The 15,339-nt window shown below is 48.0% G+C and overlaps 1 protein-coding gene across 1 annotated transcript in view; it reads left to right on the forward strand.

Annotated features, from left to right (window-relative positions):
- The first annotated feature begins 1,481 nt into the window (after positions 1-1,481).
- GMPR (guanosine monophosphate reductase) overlaps positions 1,482-15,339 on the forward strand; it is a 41,084-nt gene continuing 27,226 nt past the window's right edge. The window contains exons 1-4 of the mRNA XM_023624110.2: positions 1,482-1,795; positions 9,558-9,677; positions 11,872-11,955; positions 14,737-14,910. Coding sequence (XP_023479878.1) covers positions 1,709-1,795; positions 9,558-9,677; positions 11,872-11,955; positions 14,737-14,910 — 465 coding nt within the window. The 5' untranslated portion in view covers positions 1,482-1,708. The remainder of the gene's footprint in view (positions 1,796-9,557; positions 9,678-11,871; positions 11,956-14,736; positions 14,911-15,339) is intronic.

The raw sequence follows: 15,339 nt of genomic DNA on the forward strand, positions 1-15,339 counted from the left end.
TGTGAGAAGGTTCATAAATACTTCGTTGGTCCGACTAATTGTGGTCACTTTCATTCTTTCGCTGATAAGTTTCCTTTCCTTCCGCGAAACTTCAAGCACTTCCTGTGGGGCAAAAATGATGTGAGCAAGTGGGATGGGCTAAGACCTTTATCATTTGCAGACATTTGTGTTAAACGAATACTGTGTTGTCTCTTTATGGTCAGCCATACCCAATACGAGTTCACTGAGAACAGTTGGAGGCTGCAGACAACTGAAAGAAAATGAGAGATTATTCTTGCCTTTGTGCAGTCAGTAATCTCGTTTGAGGATATAAATCATAAAGCGCATGATGTAAGGTGACCTCTACCATTTATTGAGCAACTATGGGACATGTGCACTCACACACGCACACACATACACACACAGTTTAATCCTCACAAAAGCCTTGGAGAGGATAGCATTATCTTTTTCTTCCCTGCTCCTTTAAACTACGAGAAAACTGACCTTGAGGGTAATCAAGTGACTCCCTCGCGGTCCCCAAGATAGAAAGCAGCGGAGCCAGGTTCTGAACCCAGGCAGAGAGAGGTCCCAGGACAATAGCAGCTTTAGTTAAGATTGTAGCAAGTTCTAAGGACAGAAGAGACTTTTTAACTTGACTGCGACCTTGGGCAAGTTATTTCATTTACACGAGCCTCTTTTTAATCTGCAAAACGGCTCCTTCCTCATTGGGTTGTTCTGAGAGCGAATGAGAAGGTGCAGGCTGAACACTTAAGCGCATTTCTAATACACAACAAAGGCTGCGTGGGGTCAGCAAGTGAATTAAAAATAAATTGACATCACCGTTAACCGTTAGAGGGGACTCAGGTCCCCCAAATCCCAGGATGTGCACTGACTATAGAGTTCATTGCTTTTATTCAAACAACCCACCCCCTGAAATCCAAAGGGGATCCAAAAATTGCCTCAATTCCCATTGCTGCTAAATAGATTTACCGGTCCACATTCTTTTCCTTAATTCTATCCAACTTCCCTGGGGTTTCTTATTTTAGGGGAGACGTCTGATTCAGCACTTGGTGGGCACACTGGGCTTGAAATGAGAGAAGGGAGAAGCGAAACCTCTCAAGCAGTGGCCTTTTCCCTTGAGTAAGGCGGTCACAAGCCAAGCCTCCTCCCTATGGGGGACCTCGGTGACACACAAGCCGGTGTACCTTCCCCGCTCCTCCCCGCCAATTCGGCCACCGCAAGGAGCAAGGCTGTAAACGCGCGGCGGGGGAAGCGTATGAAAAACATCACACGCGCCGAGCGCTCAGCCGCTGTTCGGTCGGCAATGAGCCCACCCGCACCCTCCCGGGTCCACTGCTGCTCCCTCGCCCGGAGCTGGGGCGCGGGGCTGGCCTTGGCCAACGGAGCGCGGGGGCGGGCCGAGCGCGGCTGGGGGCGGGCCGAGCGCGGCTGGGGGCGGGCCGGCCGCCTTAAGAGCGCAGCGTGCGCGCCCCGCCGCCCGCCAACGCTCGGCAGCCGCACGGCGCTCCCCGGCCCCTCCCCGCTCCGCCCCACCGCACGTCGGCGCCCCGCCCCTCCCGGCCCGCGCCGGCGGGCCACCCCCCCTCGCCCCGGGGTCCCCCACCCCCATCCCCGCGACCCGGTCGCCCCCGCCTCCGCCCCGGCGCGGGTGCTGCGGGAAGGAGCTGCGTGCTCCGGCTGTGCCGGGCCGAGCGCGCCGATCGGCACCATGCCCCGCGTCGATGCAGACCTCAAGCTGGACTTCAAGGATGTCCTCCTCCGACCCAAGCGAAGCAGCCTCAAGAGCCGAGCCGAGGTGAGGGGGCTCAAGGGTGGGGGGATTTTCTTTTCCGTGTGGCGCGGGGGAGGGAGGTGGGAGGCGGTGGTATGTGGGAAGCTTGCCAGCTTTTCTGTGTGTCTGAAGATGGGTAGGGTGCTCACCCCCTTGGCCTTCTCCCTCCCCACCGCCTGAGAAAGGGGACAGCCAGCGGGTTCCCTGCCAGGACGGGAGGTGTCTTTAAGGGGCCCAGCTCTGGCCTAAAATTCTAAATGTGTCCTGTTGGGGTGGGCAAAGGCGAGTACACCTTAGAACTAGACCACAGAGGAGCAAAGATCAAGTGGCCAAGTGATCAAGAAATAGTGGCTGGTGGTGGAGGGCGCTGGTGGAGGGGCCCCTATGGGGAGAAAAGGACACAGTGGACGGAGAGGAAAAACAACTAAAGGTCCTTGTGATTTTGGTAGTGTCTCTTAGTGCAGAGAGCTGCTGCTGCTTTCGTATCAGGTCCAGTAATGCAATTTCTTTAAAATGTTTAAAAAACACGTAATTCTAGGGCAAAAGTTCAGAGTTTACTTTCGACGTTTCAGTGGTTTTGCTGAGAGTGAGGCTGGGGACTTTGCCTGGTGGCACCCTACTTACTGGACAGCTGCAGTCCAGCCCAGTCCTAGGGAAGCTGAAAGCACTGGGGTGCAGGCGTGGGGGTGGGGCCTGAATTGGTTACCCCGGACTGTTCTGCTGGCTCTTCGTTGATGAGAGCAAAGCCTGAGGAACAGGTGGAGACTGGACTGGAAATAGCCGGCGGTGGGGGTGGGGCAAGGATGCCCCTACTGGGGAGGAGGAAGGTCGAACTCTGAAGGATTAACTAGATGCACAGAAAGGCACAGCTGCCTGGAGTAGTGTATGCTGGTGACAGTGACTTTCCCTGGTCTGCTGAGAGCTGGAGAAGAAGGGAGGGAGCTGGACTCGATCTGGAGGCTGAGGCCTTTGGAGTAAACGGAAGGAGGCGGAGCCACCCACTGCTCCATAGGCCCCACACCACAAGACCGTAAATAAATCCCCTTGCAAGGGACTCCGCTGCTGGCCTCTGCCCAGGCCTGGCTGCAGTGCCTGGCGGTGCCAGCCAAGGGCTTGTTTGGGTTAAAGAAGCCTGCTTTCGCCAGTGACCAGAAGCAAGTCACCTTCTCACGCAGGTGGAGCCAGAGAGGCTGGGACAAGACAGGACTGGAAGAAGCCAGGAATGCTTAATCCTTCTCACCCTGGATGGGACCACTCTGTTCCTGTCCTTCATGTTCTTTCAGATGCTAACGAGCTGGGCAGACTGGACTCTTGGAAGAACAATAAACAGGTTGGCAGGCCCTGGGCCTCTGAAGGATAGACAGTAGCTGGTACCTAAGGCCTGACCAAGACAAGATGTGAGGATTCTGGGCAGACGAATAATTTGGTGGCCTCAGTATTCTTTAAATTGTAGGGGAGGAAGACGTTTCCTCTTTCCAAATGTGGGTTCGTCTGGCCGGAGAACGAATTAAATTCACATGAGACAGAATAGCAAGAGAAATTTAAACAAAGCTTTATGAGGAACCATGGCCCGGGGCCTTTCTTCTCAAAGGAAGAAAGGACACCGAAGAAGTGGGGTGCACAGAGTGGTTATATACCCCCAAACAGGATATTTCACGTATGATTGAAATGTCCCTCCCACAATAGTCACAAGATTGTTCCTTCGGCACAGTGCTTGATGGACACAGCAGGAGGCAAGTCTATTGTCTGGAGCTGGGCTGTCACAGGTGAGCTCAGCAATCAGGTCCTAGCCTAAGGAAAGGTGCTTAATCCTTAAAGAAATGCCAACGTTGGGAGGGGGAGGGAAGTCAGTTACAGGAGATTACCAGACAAGCACAATAAAATGCAGATTTAAGTCTTTGCCTTTGGCATTGATTAAGAGTTTCTAGAGAGAAGGTCATCATCTCCTTTCTTCTTCCTGGTACAGAGAGGGAGGCACATTTTACAGATAGAGATTTACCTTACAAATGTAAATGTGTCGTAACAAAGGGCAAGTTCCATTCCTCAGAGCCTCCTTCCCTGTCCCAGTTTATCAAAAGCAATCACCCTCAAATAATCCTGATGCCAAAGAGACATATCTTGGGGTGGCCAGTTTCAGGTCCCTACAAACTACTTGTTCACAATTCACTTGGCAGAGAGAAATTTATTTTTAAGAAAAATTGTGTTTAAAACAAGGCTGTATTATATAAATGTTTTGAACAAGGGAACATCTGGAGAAGGTAAAACGTTGAGAATTTGTGTAATCGGATGAATTACCCCTTCCTAGGGAATAGCATGATGTCCTACCACATTTGGTCTCGTAGTTTGGGCTGATTGCCACCATTAATGTTGTCTAGGCTTCTCATGGCACCCGGCAGTCTGCATGTACACATCGCAGTGGGAACTCTGTGCCCTTGAGAGAGGTTTTTGTGTTTCGACTTTTGTGGGAGTTTGCCAGCTCCGTGCCTGGAAACCTGAGTTAACTGGCATTGGTTTTCCAGTTGGTTCCCCACGTGGTTTAGCTTCCTGGTGCCTGAGGCAGCTGCCTGGCTGGTTCAGTGATGTTGAGGGATCTGGTTAGGCCTAGATCTGTTTGGCCCCTAATCCCCTCTCAGTGTTTTCTCTGTGTGCTTGCAGATGCCTGAAATTTCTTGCAGGCATAAAAACTTTTCTTTGCCAAATCAGATGGAGGCCTAAAATGTGTGTCCCCTGCAAAAGTAATACCTGAAAGCAGATTTGAAGCTAAGTGGTAAATGACCATCTGTGAGCCTAATCAGAGAGCTGATGGGAGTTGAGCTAGAAGAGGAAACGTACCCCGTGAGAGCAGAGTCTGGCTGGGAAGGGAAAGCTTTGACTGTTGACAGCATTTCCAGTGGTTTTGCTAGGAGCCGGGCCTGGTGATGGTGCGTCAGGCAGTGAGCAGGAAAAGGAGAGCCAGGCAGAGTGATCTCCCCCCCAGGAGTTCTAGGACTCCTGCAAGGGCATTCCCAAAGTCTCACATAAAATGGATTGGAGGTCAACTCCCAGAGGCAAAGCATACAGGTGGAGATGGCCCAGGTGGCCTTACATGGTTGTACCAGATGGACAGTCATCTCTCCACTGTCCATCCATTGCATTTACCCGTGTCTTCTCAAGCCCCTGGTCCCCGAGAAGAAGGTGCTACAGGGCTGCGTGGGGACAAGTGGGGAATCTTTTCAGAGGAAGTGACGTGTTTGTTGATAGAGGCAAGACCTGGGGAGCTTGCACCATTCCTTAACTTCTGAGTGTTTTCTTCCTCAGGACCTGTTTCTATCTCTGATATCCCACCCTAGTGAGATTAGAAACAGAAACCAAACTTATTAACGCAACTATAACTTTAGAAGTCAGACACTGAAGGAATTTGCAGCAGGAGATTGGCTACTTGTCCTAGGACAGGGAAGACACAACACAACAAGTTTCAGTCGTCTTAGAACTCTGGAGTAATTTTTTCACCAGCGGTCCATTGAGAAGCAGATCGGCTCCAGCAAGTTCTGGTGCAGCCTGAGCAATCCCCAGCAGGTTGTTCTCAGGGTGATGAGAGAGAGCATGGCAGAGTGGGGAGAATGTTGGGCTGGGAGAAAGGAGTCGTGGGTTTTAGTCCAAGCTCTGCGCTAAATTATTGTACCCCCTTGGCTCTGCATTAGTTTCCTGGGGTGCTGTAACACAGTACCGCAAACTGGGTGGCTTGCACAACAGAAACACGGTTCTGGAGGCTGGAATTCCCAGATCAAGTGTTGACAGGGCTTTTCCTTCTGAGGGCTGTGAGGGAGAATCCATTACTACGTGCTTCTCTCCTGGCTTCTGGTTGTTGACACGCAGTCTTTGGTGTTCCTTGGCTTGTAGATGCATCATTCGGATCTCTGCCTTCATTTTCACATGACATTCTTGCTTTCTGTGTGTCTTATGTCCAAATTTCCCCTTTTTAAGAGGACACCAGTTATATTGCAATGGGGCCCACCCTAATGACCTCATGTTAAGCTTGATCATCCTCAGAGACCCTATTTCCAAATAAGGTCACGTTCATGGGTACTGGTGGTTAACATTTCAAAACATCCTTTAGTGCGGCCGGCCCCGTGGCTGAGTGGTTAAGTTCTCAGGCTCCGCTTCAGTGGCTGAGGGTTTCACTGGTTCGGCTCCTGGGCGTGGACCTGGCACCTCTCATCAGGCCATGCTGAGGCGACATCCGACATAGCACAGCCAGAGGCACTCACAACTAGGATATACAGCTATGTACTGAAGGGCTTTGGAGAGGAGAAGAAGAGGAAAAAAAAACAAAAAGAAGATTGACGACAGTTGTTAGCTCAGGGCCAACCTTTAAAAAAAAAATCCTTTTAGGGAGACACAATTCAAACCGTAACAGCCTTTGTAAATTTTGCTCTGTAAAATGAGAGGGTTTGAATAAATTTGTTCTTAATACATAAGAATCACCTAGGGAGATACTCCAAAATACATATATTGTCTCCAACACAAAGGTTCTGATTTATGAAATTTGGGGCAGCCTGAGTGTGTGTATTTTGGCCGTCATCCTACGATGATGATTCTGATGTGCATACGGATGCCCTGGACTGGCCACTGGGGTCCTTTGCTTTTGTGGAACCCTGTGGCTCTCTGGGAATGCACAGCTGCATATGCTTCTCTGGATCCTGACAACTGATGGTGAAGCTACCAGGGGACAGAGCATGTCCAGAAGGCTGGGCTGCGGCCCACCAAGCATTGCCCTGAAAAAGGCTGGGGGTCAAAACACAGTATCATTCTTACCCCTTAGCTAGACAGTAGTTGATTCCACACTTTTTGAGCCACTAGGACTGCAAAGATGAAAACTATTGTCCCTATAGACTATAGTCTACAGATGAGACAGATGAAGAATGATCTAATAACAGAATTGCTTTAATCAGTACCATCCATAGATCTAGGCAAAAGGGGCCCCTGTCCCCTCCTTGCTGGACAGGGCTGGAGGGCTATGCCTTTCTCTCTAGGCCATGCTCCAGGCACTCAGGATCCTGAATTTCCCAAATGACTGCAAGCTGACTCCAAGGCTTGCAAGGGCCTCTTCCCCAGGGGCCAACCGTGCTGCTGGGGTGCTCACCTCTAACCTCAGAGAGTGGCCAAGTGGCAGCTCTTTGTGGAATGGATGTGTGTGTGCATGGAGCTTTATGTTCAGTCTAGGGTGTCCCTGGGTGCATATATGGATTTGGGTGGGAAGAGAAGGGGGTGTGGACTGGGAGCCAGGGCTGGCTCTCTGTGGCCATGTCCTGGTGCTTTTCAGGTCGTTAATGAAATTGTTTGTCAAGGTTGGAGGATAGAAGAAAGTTTATGCAGCAGCTTGTTAGCTTGGCTCATAACCTTGAGATATTTAGAATGTGGTAGATGGGCCTCTCTTTGTCCTTTCAAGCCCCCACATGTTGGGCTGTAGGACGGACTTTAATGAAGGGTGTTTAAAAGAAGCAGAAACCTTTACTTTTGAGATGTGGGAGGGGTAGTTTATTACTTTACGTTCCCTTTCAAATCAGGCTTAGCAGAGTGGGAATTTGGAGGTGCTATATTTGGTGCCTTGACCAGCTGTGGCAGATGAAGTGCCAAGTTCTGTTCCTGGGAGGCTGGAATATTTAAACTATTTCTCTATCTCAGTGAACAACCAGTCTATTTTGGGTGTGTGTGTGTGTGTGTGTGTGTGTGTCTTTCTCTCTGTGTGGACAAGGTCATGGAAGATAATTTTACTTCCTTCTTAGAATTAAGGATTGCGTAGAATCTACCGTATGAAGAAGACTAGAAATGAAAGGCAAGAGTTCAGTGTCAAGGATGACCTTTCCAATGAAGAGCTTGTTTTTTGCGTACTGTTGATAGGCTTTAGGGTGCCAAGAAAAACCCATTGTGAGCTCAGCCGGGTGCAGAGTGTAACAGCTCTTCCCATGCATCTTGGGAGGAGTATAAGATTAATTTGAGACCAAGGAATTCGGAGTATTTTAAGCCAGTGAAATCAAAATGTTAGAGGGCCATTAGCAGCATGGAAGATTGCAACTAATAGACCCCTTCAGTTATCTTTCAGAATGCAGATATAACTTGCTTCACTGAAGTAGAACCAAGAATCATAATGAGAGAAGTGGAGAAAGGGCTGAACTGCCACATATTCTCATGCAATAACAGCATCTCATTTCCCCTCACTGATTGCCGTGTAAGGCAGTGCAGTCCTATTTATGACGTCACTCACCCAGGAAGCCTTCTGGACATGCAGCCCTGTGTGGAGAAGCAGGAGATGTGAAATGGCTCAGAGGCCTGAGATGTCTCATGGTGTTTTCTGACATGATGTTGATTGCAAAGTGGAAGTGGTCTCAAATGATAAAGAATAAAAGAAGGATCTGGAACAGTGGTAGGAAATGATTATTGCTGGTGTACTCATGAGCTGAGATTTATGTAGGTCCAAATTGTTTCAGAACCATAAGATTCACACCTGTGTTCCTCCTGCCGGTTCTCCTTGGGGAGGCACCCACTTCTGGAATGGCCTGTGTCTGTTGGGGTCCAGCCAAGGAAAGAAACAGTGCTGAGTATTTAAAATGGGGAGTTTAATGGAAGGCATCCTGACATAGCGGAGACGCCAGATGAGGTATTGAGGCAGCGCAAAGATTGGCAGCAGTGAGGAACCACTCCCAAAGGGAGGAGGTGGTGTTCCTGGAGCCCAAGGACTGGGATCATTCTGTGAAAGCTGGAATCAAGATGATGCAGGCCAAGGCAGAGGGGGTCTGGAGAACTACCCTGACTACACTCAGGCTCTCCTCCCAACCCCTACTATCCTCCAGTTTCCCACCCAGTGACCCCATTGGATGAACTCAGCTAGAAACCAATCTGGAAAATGGAGCCTGCAGGAGATGGGCCCCCTGTGGTAAGAGCAGAGCAGAAAAGGGTGATGAATGGATCTGTGAGCATACAGGCCTGGCATCTGCCCTGGGTCAAGGAAGTGTCTGACTGTGCTATCTCCTGGTGAGCGCCTGGCCCTAGTACACTGCGTTTGCTGAGCCCACCACCAAGGCCAGCTCTTGTTCTGGATTCCTGATAGCTGAGTTAGTCATAAATGCCCTGACGTTGGAGTTACAATAGAATTGGAGTGCCCTCCCTCCAGCCGTGCACAAGTCAGAGGCACAAGTGTTTATGTGCATAGACATCTGGCTGCAGTATACCTCCTCCCAGCTCTTTGAAAGATGCTCATGATTACCAAACAGCTAAGAGAGTCGAAAGGTTAAGGGATTAATGGTTTGCAGCTCACTGCAGGGTGAATTTGGAGTGTCTGGTTCTCTCGAAGGTGAGGATTAAAGAGAGGGCCGTGGTTGACAGGGAAGCGTGGAGCAGAGTTTCCCAGAAGGGGGGTGATCTCTCCAGTCCATGGAAGGGGGGAAGATAACGTGTATGTGAGTGTTAAGGGCTAGGATGAACCAGGCTGGGACAGAAGGTGGCAGTGGGATGGGAGAGGCTGATGAAGGAGAGAGCTGCCGATTCGGAGGCTTGGCTTGATGGCAGAATGTCCACTGCCTGGTGCTGGCGCTTGAGGATGGGTTAGCAAGGAGCCTCGCTCAGCTTTTCCACCTGGATCACCACCCAGGAACTCTCCCGTCTTTGGAGCACCTGGCCCAGCCCCTAAGAGAATCAGGGATCAAGGGGCATACACTTCCTTTGTGTTCTTCCCGCTCACTCCAAACCCTGGAAATTCTGCACAAGTCACGTAAAGAGCACAGCACTTCTTTTCCCTTTTTGCCGTTAGGTGGATCTTGAGCGCACCTTCACATTTCGAAACTCGAAGCAGACCTACTCAGGGATTCCCATCATTGTGGCCAACATGGACACCGTGGGGACATTTGAGATGGCAGTGGTGATGACACAGGTAGGACGGTGGGTTTTTTCCCCTTTGCTGCTCACACCGGCCAGGTTTTCAGGAGCCCACCCTGGGCTTGTTCAGACAGAGGGGAGAGGAGAAGAGTGAGACTTTGGGAAATTCGCTGTGGCCGATCTGTTTTGCTCTGAGTCTCATGCTTGCTGGAGGCCCTTCTTTTCCTCCCTGTTGTCAGTCAGAAGATAGGTAGAGTCTGGACTTTGCCCTCAGCGAGATGGTCTAGATCTGTCTCCGTTTCTTCCTTGAACATGCCCATGGCAGCTTTGGAAATTAGAGATGCAAAAAGAAGTTGGACATCGTGCCGTATTATAAAGTTAGATGAGGGCCATGTTATGAAAGAGTGACAGCGCCTTCAAAATTAAGACAGAACTGCTTCATATGCAGCCTGTGTTACAGCATTCATTACCTAATTATGGAGAAAACGTATATTGAGCACTTATGTCCCAAACACTGGGGATAATGTATATAATGTTGTCACAACTCCACCAGGTAGGTTCCCTTTAAAGATGAGGCAGAGAGAGAGAGGCGAGAGGTAACTTGACCCAGAGCATTCAGCCAGGTGGAGGCAGAGCCAAGATTCAAACCCAGACTGACTCCAGAATGGGGGATTTACCTCCCAGCTTACACTGACAGATAACAGTACAAGCTCAAGGTCCCTTTTAGCCAGTTTACCAGTCTAGTTTCCTGTAAAGGGAGTAGCGCGTATCTGGACAAATAAGGAAAAGCCATTTGTGGGCAGGACCTTCGTCTGTGCGGCTGTGTCCGAGGGACAGCTCGCCTTATTCATCCTCAATGTGAAATCTTTCTTCTGATGCGCACAGGGTGTGTGCATCTCTTTCCACTGACAGTGCCTGCCAAGTGAAAAGATAAATCCAATTAGTTGGAAGAGCTTCTTGCTGTGGGCAGCAAGTCTAACCTCAGGAGGTGGTGCGATTCATTATTAGTCAGTGATTAGAAGGAAGATTTTCAAACAAATTATGAACTCACAAAATGGAGTAGGGGGTGGTCTGTCTGACTCCATGATCAGTTGTATTGTCTGTCATCCCTCAGCCCCCCGACTGAGCTTTGGGCCAGAGGCTAATAAATTAATTGCTAAAGGAGTTTGTATTTTTTTCTCCCTATTTTTTCCTTGCTCTGCTCTGTGATCAGCCTTTGCTACTAATGAATTATGTATTAGTGTAAAAGTGGGTGGAATCAGGGAGCAGTGAATAGCCCTGATTAATTCACACGTCAAATTAGTAGTCCGTGAAAAACATATGCTCTTGCTGTGCTCTTCCCATTTTCACAGGGAATACTCCCCGTTAATGAGACAGTGTATACTGAAATAGCCAACCACGTGTGGGTGCTATGAATTTTCTATTTCTAGGGTCCACTGAGTTAGGGCAAGTGAATAAAGCCATAAAATTTTAGAATGGGAAAGTGTAGATGGGAAAATAGACCCAGAGAAGTTAGGAGAGAGGACCTGACAGAGAGGAAGGCGCCTGAGCTCTGCAGTCAGATGTGAGTTTCATTCTGGTCTTTGCTCCTCATTGGCCAAGCAATTGTTACATGTCTTAAATTTAAATTTCTTAGTCTCCCTTTCTGCCCGTGAAGCTCGTATTACTGTGCAAAGTTGTTCTGAGAAGTAAATGAAATGCATACGAAGATGCCGGATTGATGGTCATAGTTTTAGGACTATGATTTATGTAATCCCTTCCCTCAAGAATACCGACTGCCTCATGGGTTTAGCTTTGAGTAGGCCATGTTTAGGTTGTGAACACAAAGCAAGGCTTTCAGGTACAAGTTGAGGTCCTTTTGGGTTGACTAAGCAGAAGTTGGCCTTAGGGCCACCCCTCCTGTGGGCAGGGCGCCTGCTGTCTGAGCTGCTCTTGGCTTCACTCAGGTGGTGAGCTGGGACTGGGCTCTCAGAACACCCCTTATGCCTCTGCTGCCTCCTGGTGGAGCCTCCTAAGTCCTGAGTGCAGGGTTGTCTTCTCAGATTAGAAGGGAAAACACAGTTTTGTGATTTCACTGGTTACACCTTTGTCTATTTCTGGCTCCTCGGAGCGTGTTCAAAGCAAGTGAAGCGTGAATGGCAGGAACACCCGATGCTTTTGTGCTGTTGCCTCACCCTCCCCCACAGACGGAAGAAGGGAGGGAGGGCTCACTTGACTTCTCGTCCTAATGCTGCTGTTTTGTTTCCTAGCACTCCATGTTTACAGCAATTCATAAGCATTACAGCCTCGATGACTGGAAGCTCTTTGCCGCTAATCATCCAGAATGCCTGCAGGTATGGCTGCACCTGGTCATAAATTACATTTGTTGCAGAAAATCCTCGGGGTTGTCAAAAGGATTTGAATCAGCGGCAGATACATAACAGAGTCCTGAGAGAGACTTGGGGAACAGCAGGGTGTCCCCCAGCCCGTCATCATGGCCAGAGCTTTACCAAGGAAACCTGTATCCTGTTTTGAAAATACTAAGCTTTACCTGCAAGGAGTATCTGCTTTTATCCTTGAAAGGTGATGTGTTACATGAGAGCCTGTGGAAGACCATTGTTTCCTGCCGGAAGTGGATCCAGTCTGACCATTTCTCTTGGCTGTAGAAAAAGCATCTAATTATAACAAGTTGTTTTGGAGTTCAAAACAAGATGCCTGCTAGGGTGGCTGTAATCAGAAAGGCGGGTAATTAATAACAAGCATGGATGTGGAAAAAGTGGAATCCTCCTGTATCATTGTGGGAATGTAAAATGGTAAAGCTGCTTTGGAAAACAGTTTGGCAGCTCCTCAAAGGTTAGGCATAAGAGTTACCGTAAGAACCAGCAATTCCATTCCTAGGTATAGACTCAGCAAATAGAAAAATATATGTTCACGCAAGAACTTGTACACAAATGTTCATAGCAGCATTATTCATAATAGCCAAAAGGTAGAAATAATCCAAATGTCCATCAACTGATGAATGGATAAGCAAAATCTGGTATATCCATACAATGGAATATTACTCAACTGTAAAAGGGAATGAAATACTGATTTGTGCTACAGCATGGATGAATCTTAAACACATTTTACTAAGTGACAAAGCCAGACACAAAAGGCCACATATATGATTTCTGTTTACATGAAATGTCAAGAATAGGCAAACCTGTAGAGACAGAAAGTAAATTGGTGGTTGCCGAAGGCTGAGGGGATGGGAGGTTTGGGGGTGAGGGCTGAAGGATTTGAGAGTTTCTTTTTGGGGTGATGAAATTGGTAGTGGTGATGGTTGCACACAACTCTGAATACACTAAAAACAACTGAATTGTGCACTTTAAATGAGTGAATTGTATGGTATGTAATTATATCTCAATAAAGCCATTATTATTTGTTTTTTTAAAAAAGGTAGTTTGAAAATAACAAAAAGCCCCAGTATAACATCTTGACTTTCCTCCTGGCACATTTGGGTGTCTCTGCGCCAGTGCCCGCAGAGAAGCCTGTCTGCCTTCGAGATGCTCTCCTCCGTCATCAGGTCATTTGTGACTGGGCTGGCCTTTTCTCTTTTTTTGCTATGTTTTATGTGTGGATTTTGATTAGTGAGAAGGTGATTTTGGAGATAAAATAATTCTGGCTCAATAGCAAGTCCTTCGTGTTTTACATCTTGTTTTCAAGTGAATTTTGCTTGTTTCACCTTATTCCCTTCTTCTCTGTAAGAAGTTTGGGGAGCAGTGATTTTTTTCTCTTTTTTGGTCATACCTCCGACTTCTTTATGGGAATTTTTGGCAACATATTAATTGAAGGCCTGGCCTTCATTACCAAGAGTGATCATTTGACTTACTGCCTCTCACTAAACTAAAGGCTAATTAAAAAGGGAAAATGTTAAAAACTCAGTGACACCGAGAGAAGCTAACTGATCTGAACTTGCACCTGCTGAACTTAAACAAATAAAAGGGAAAATTGAAAAGGTGACAAGGCTCTAGTGGGAGGGAAAGAAGGTGTGATTGGGCTGGCACTGGTCAGCCTGTCAACGTGAGAATGACAACTGGAATAAGCGCAGAGAACTGGAGTAAATGCGTATCGTGTTACCAGTCTGCCTCCACTCAGTATCTGGGTTGTAGCTACATTGTTGTGATTTTTTGGGAATAACAAAGGATGTTAAGCTATGTCCCTCATCTGTGGCTTATGGTTTAGAGATAGGAGTTAAAATATAAATATTCTTATTAAGGGTGAGATGCTGACTCTGGGCACGATCCCATGGCTTAGTGTGGCTAAGGCATAAATTACTGAAAACAAGTCTTCCCAAAGAGCAGATTTTGAGAGGAGCAGAGGGGTGGATTGGAGGGCACTGGTCCTGTGGAGGTTGGGGGAGAGGGCATCACAGAGGAGGGTCTGGTGGCTTCAGATGTAAACATGTACAAGCACACTTGGGAAAGATCATTTCAGGCTTGTTCGTTCTTGCACCTGGGACCTTTTGCCCTCTTAATAGGAACACGGACTTGTGGCTCTTTGTGCCGCTTATGATTTGCGTGTTGTGACAGTACTGCATTGGGAGGAAAGATGCAAACAAGAAGTTTTATCAGAGGAGTTTTAATTATCTTCCACTCCCTCCTGCTCCCCAAGCGAGATGCTCCGGGTGACAGCCACGGCCTTGGTGGGAGGAAGCCTGTGTTGACTGGGCACCCTTGTTCTTCCTGCCTCCCCTTCTCCAGCAGGAGGAGAATTTGCACGAGCAGCTCCACGATTCAGAGTTCCACATAGAGAGCTTGAGGAAATTAAACAAAAGCCGAGGATGAGGTTTCCCATATTTCAGAATCTGTTTACTGGAAAGAGTCTGTGGCTGAGGTCCAAGGTTGGGGATATATATGCATTGTAATGGTGGGAAAGATAACAGAGCCAATGTTTCGGTAACTTAATAAATGAATCTCCTTTACCTCCGAGATTGCGTATTTCTTGAGCAGGTCCACTGGGTGTATATTTGATCAGGGTAAACCTCAAATGTCATTGTACTGTCCCCAGAATAGGTGAATGGGTGGAGGCAGGGTCTGACTTCTGAATGTTCCTTACTGTTCATGTCTTGCACCTCTTGGTTTATTTTGGTACAGCATGTGGCCGTGAGTTCGGGCAGTGGGGAGAACGATCTGGAAAAGATGAGCAGCATACTGGAAGCCGTGCCGCAGGTTAAGTTTATTTGCCTGGATGTGGCCAATGGGTATTCAGAACATTTTGTGGAATTCGTGAAACTTGTCCGTGCCAGATTTCCAGAACACACTATCATGGTAGGTATGGTGGAACCTTCTCTAGATGTGGAAGCAAAGAGAGAGTTGTTCGGCGTGTCAGGGGGAGCTATTCTCTTCAGAGCTTTTGGTGCCTTCTTATTAGAAGACTTGTTGAGAATCATTAGGAAGAGGACAGGCACCAGCTTTGGAAGATCTGAACACTGGCTCTCTATAAAAAATAAAATCCAGATCAACACCATAGGGTGTTGGCTCCTCATGTCTGTGAAATATCGTCAGATGTGATACCTTTAAACAAAGGTCTGTGTCACTTTTAAAAAAGAATATATTTTGAAAAATGAAAACAATGTAACCAGGTTTCAGTTGAACATATTTATGTCATCTGTGCCCCACTCCTGGCTTACCAGGAGAAAACTCTGCTCGAAGAGTTGAAATCCACAATAGTCAGCTATTATTTGAAAATCATTTGGT

This window comes from Equus caballus, chromosome 20, assembly GCF_041296265.1.
Source record: "Equus caballus isolate H_3958 breed thoroughbred chromosome 20, TB-T2T, whole genome shotgun sequence".
Classification (NCBI taxonomy): domain Eukaryota; kingdom Metazoa; phylum Chordata; class Mammalia; order Perissodactyla; family Equidae; genus Equus; species Equus caballus.